This window comes from Acyrthosiphon pisum, chromosome A2, assembly GCF_005508785.2.
Source record: "Acyrthosiphon pisum isolate AL4f chromosome A2, pea_aphid_22Mar2018_4r6ur, whole genome shotgun sequence".
In the NCBI taxonomy this organism is placed as follows: Eukaryota; Metazoa; Arthropoda; class Insecta; order Hemiptera; family Aphididae; genus Acyrthosiphon; species Acyrthosiphon pisum.
This window is the reverse complement of record NC_042495.1, coordinates 54813382-54818440: the sequence shown is the minus strand read 5'-3', so window position 1 is coordinate 54818440 and position 5059 is coordinate 54813382. Positions and strand designations below refer to the sequence as shown.

At 32.6% G+C, this 5059-nt stretch overlaps 1 protein-coding gene across 2 annotated transcripts in view; it reads right to left on the bottom strand.

The window, feature by feature from the left end:
- Nucleotides 1-5059, bottom strand: part of LOC100165297 (aminoacylase-1A) — a 10163-nt gene that overhangs the window by 1479 nt on the left and 3625 nt on the right. Inside the window, exons 2-5 of one of the 2 annotated variants that reach the window (XM_008183193.2) lie at nucleotides 3977-4146; nucleotides 2410-2581; nucleotides 2164-2310; nucleotides 1626-2037 (exon numbers count right to left, since the gene is read on the bottom strand). In XM_008183193.2, the coding sequence (XP_008181415.1) occupies nucleotides 1626-2037; nucleotides 2164-2310; nucleotides 2410-2581; nucleotides 3977-4146 (901 nt within the window). The remainder of the gene's footprint in view (nucleotides 1-1625; nucleotides 2038-2163; nucleotides 2311-2409; nucleotides 2582-3976; nucleotides 4147-5059) is intronic. The other variant, XM_008183195.3, reaches the window with a different exon arrangement.

Below are 5059 nucleotides of genomic sequence, written 5' to 3'. Positions count from 1 at the left end.
AGAAGTTAAAATCAAAAAATGAAAAATGTGGGAAAGTCGATTTCAAGTAGACTTGACGACAAATTCAAATCTGTTTTCATAAATCTAATCGCTTCAATAGATCAATTGGAATATTTGGCAAAAAACAAGTCTAAAATACTATGTCGCGCGTGTGTTAGACAAAAACAGAAAATCACGGTATCGAATCCCCTTAAGAGTTTTTGGTTTTTTTTTTTGAAACAACGTGACACTAAATAGATAATTAAAATAATAAACCTCATATTAAATGTTTTTCAATTTTCTGGGTATTAATTTATTAAACATAACTTTTTGGATTGAGCCATACTTTACTCTGTCCCGCGAGACTACGAGAGATCATTCCGCGCACCGACCAAAACTGGTTCCCCCACGCCACACCCTGTCATAGAGGAACTAGTTTCGACAGCAGGGTGACGTAGGGGGATGCGCAGAACCGGCATGTTCTCTCGTGGGACAGAGTATACTGTCTTATTCTTGTGAAACGCTTTAGTACTGGGGTAAAAATAATTAGTATGTTGATTTCGATTGTATATATTTAGGTGCTAAAATGCAACTTTCATGAAGTCATAACTCACAGGTCATTATTTAAGGGAAAACATTTAGGCGATTTCTAATCTTGTCATAAACGCCCGGGATCTATGTGTTAGTTTTAAATGATTATTAGTGTGAGTGAAATTAAATGCGGGCATCTTCTCTTGTACGCGCATGCACATTGCACAAGTCAATAAATCGATTACCATATCAATTTCACTACACGAGTTTTACAAAAACATACATTTGTTTTGACAAAATTAAAGATGGTTAACGTTGTCTGATTTTGATTCTAAATATAAAAAATATTTGAATTCAGCGGAAAAATGTCTGTAGATCGTACGAAACCTTTTCCGTTTTTAATATTAATTTTAATTTTAATTATGATTCGAAAACGTTGATATTTTCAAGTTTTCAATTACAGTTCACAATAATATAAAATTTAGTTTTTAGAAAATGCTTCATAGGATCTATAGACAATTTTCTGGTGAGTTCAAAATTTTTTTCAAAATTGGACAACGTTAATTAACTTTAATATTGTCAATAAATATAGTCTTTCCAGCTAAAATTGACGGCAGTAGCGAGACTCCTTAAATTAAAATTTTCATTTAATCTGTGGTTGAATATTGATAACGTCATAACGACAAATCGCTAAACTGATACTATTAAATATTAATATTAAACAAATATTTATCAAAATAAAATCCAAAATCACCCAGAACCATTATAGGCGTAGCGTGATTAATTTATATAAGGGGGCTATAGCCTATTATATATTTCTGGTACCTATATAACGCATATATTCTAAAAATGTAACTTAAACAATTTACGGAATGGAGGGGCTAAATAAAATTCCAGGGGTGCTATAGTCCCCTTAGACTACCCCATTCTATGCCTATGCCCAGAACCAGTCACTCTCACCCACCAATTCTCTGAGGGGTGTCAGTCGACACCCCTGACTTTCCCAACGTGTACCACTGGTTAAACCTCGTAATTATATAAATATAATTATTGTTAATAATGAACAACAAACATATTTAAACTTAAAAGGATACGATTAATAAAATAAAACGTACATTTTATCGCATTCACTTTTAAATTTTAACCACCAAGGGTTTGAATCATCTAGCTTAGTCGGTGTAGTCTGTTCATTTGTTTTGAAAACTTCCATTCGTATACCTTCGCCAGCTTCATGGCACCACCCAGTTATGATATCCTCCATAGCACGGCGATCTGTGCCTATATCCAATCGAACATCGAAACCAGCAGACAGCTCTGGCGGTACAACATTTAGTTGACATCCACCATCCAACATTGTCATATTCACAGATGTAACTTCTCCGATATCCATTCCTTGGGACAATTTTAACTTTTCTTCCGTTCTCCAGTCCAATATTTTATTTACCACGAATATCAATTTTTCAGCTGCAGTATTATCATGAAGTAGTGATGAGTGACCCGGTGTTCCGGTGCTTCGAATGTAGAATTCTGTTCGATAATATAAATAAAAGATATTGAAAGTATTTACGAGTATAGGTATTTGATATTTTTAAATGTAAAATATCCATTCTGGCATGTAGGTAGGCGGTACTATATACTGTAAAATATACTGACGCCAAATTGTTCTTTCGCCGTAATACAAAGGAATAACATCGTCTATAGTTGCCAAACCTTCATCTAATGTAAATCCAATATTCAAAGAACGGAATTCATCGGTCTTAACGAAATGGGCCATACCTAAAATTCCTCCGATTTCTTCATCTATAATAATATGACAAAATATTATTATTTGATTAATTATTGTTATTTTTTATTTGTGGAAACTGGAAATACTCAAATACCAAAAAAATATAGACATACCAGGCATGAAAGAAACGTGAATGGTCCTATCAAGAATTAAATTATTATTTTTGTATCTTCTTATTGTTTCTAAATATTGTATACCGACACATTTCATATCTTGTGCTCCTCTAGCGTATATGTTTCCTTGTGCATCTTTGTAAGCCAAAAATGGATCATATGTCCATTTTTCCTAGGAATAAATATTAATTATAAATATTTATTTATCTATATATATATATATAAAAATGAAGACAAAAATGTATAACAATTCATCAATCGAGAACGGCTGGTCCGATTTGGCTCAAATTTTTTTTAAGATGTTCGTAACTGCCAGGAGAAGGTTTTTACGAAATACAATTTTAGGAAAATCCACCGGATAGGTAGGAAATCTCAAATCTGTATGTCAAAAATACAACAGTGGTTAATCGGGAATGTTTGTTGATTTCATCTACATATAAATATAAAAATGGAGCCAAAAATGTATAACAATTCATCAATTGAGAATAGCCGGACCGATTTGGCTCAAATTTTTTTTAAGATGTTCGTAATTTCCAGGAGAATGTTTTTACAAAAGAAAATTTTAGGAAAATCCACCGGAAAAGTAGGAAATCTGGATGTAAAAAATACAACAGTGGCGCAATAGTGTATTATATATTGGTTGCTATTGGTAATCGGTCATGGTTGTTGATTTGTATTATTTTTTTTTGTCAATATATCTATAGAAATATACTTCTATACTCTATACTTTATTATATAAAGAGGAATTGTTAGTTACCATTGTTGAAAGTAATCTCTGGAACTACTGAACCGATTTCGAAAATTCTTTTACCTGCAAACCTTCGAATTAGTAGGGACGACCTACGAAAAGAATGTTTTACTCATGGCCAAATGTATTTTATAATTTTTTCAAATATACGGCAATAGCATTCCGGGTCAGCCATATTATACCTACCATCATGAAAATCCCGTGTCACGACTCACGATGTTTGTCCAACAAAAAAAACGACAAACTTGGTATAACATTGATACTCTAGATTGAAATTATACCCTTACGAAGTACAGCACGGGGTCTGCGATCTACCGCAGGTAGATTGCCTACCTGATAAATGATAATATACTGCTGCGAATCAGAATTTTTACTCCGATAAATGAAAAAGTTGAGATACGTTTTGAACGCCATCCACCAAATATTAAATAATGAATTGAACAAAATTTGGGTCATATAGAATTGGTACATTTAACGAGCAACGAAGTGCACGGGGTCAGCTAGTTTAATATTAAAAACGATAAACCCAATACAATTATATAATATATATACATTATACTTATACCTATACGACTATACCAAACTTATAACTTATATAATACAGAATGAACCATGAACAGTTTAACAATTTACGATGAATAACTACGTTTAATTCTAAGCATAATATCATTATTAACTATGATAATATTAATTTTAATGAACAATAATGACTAAAATAAATATAGTTTTCCCTTTTCCATATTTACTAATGACGTACCTACCTACCTATAAGCTTTATGCGTTTAGTTAAGTTGGTGTTTTAATTTTTAGAGTACCTACTGGATAAACTGGTACGACGTCCATATGCGATGTGAGCAACAGAGATTGTAACTCAGGTTTTTTTCCTTGTAGCGTAATAATAACCACCGGTTTTTTTGGTGCCATATAGTGAATTTTTGATGGTAGTCCTAAACTTTCAGCTTGATACTGTAGAAATTTGACACATTCACCTGCATAATATTAAAGATTATCAAATTATCTGAGAAATAAGTGTAGAATCTATACTCCGGCCCAGGAGAGAGTACTTCTCGCTCGCGCATCCAAATGAATTAGCTCCGCGGTGTCGGCCCGAATTCGCCGCCCAAAGTTCCCCCACTCACTGCGAACGGCCAGCGTACGGGAAGGTTTTGTGGTGGGAATGCGCGAAAACGGACACGTTTGAGCCGCCGCCCAGAAGTACTCTCTCCTGGGCCGGAGTATACACTGTAGAATGTAGATGTACCTAATATTTTTATTTTAATATATAAATATTATTTATCCATACCAATATAGAATCATGTTAAATTAACTTTATTGACAGTTTATTCTCTATACCGACACTAGTAGTATAGATAAAATATTATATTATCAAAACAACATTTTCGATTTAATTTTTAGTTTAATAGGTAGTAACCTATATCAATTTTGAATAATGCATTAATGCATACATAATAGGTACACTACCGACTACCCCATAGGTATTGAATAATGTTACATTACAAGTAACTATTAAGAAATAATTAAAAAAAATACACAGGTTAAACTATTACAGTCTTCGCTTCTCTCAGAATCTAATATTAATTATTAAAAAATAATATAAAAATATTATTTGCATAAATAAAAAAAGCTGGTAAGTTTATAACGGTCTGCTGTACAGTATACGGTCTAAAGCTTAACTAATATGAAAACATAAATGTACCGCGTGCGCATAATTAAGATTCAGTCCATTTCAATATAATAAGTTAAAAGGACGTGATATACCCGCATGTGTTGTCTCCGTCTTACAAGTGCATAACATAGCAAATTATACGCAAAGCAAAACACATGTAACTCCGTTAGTTTAAAAATTAGAGTAAATTTACCTCTTATAAAATCTAAAGGTAA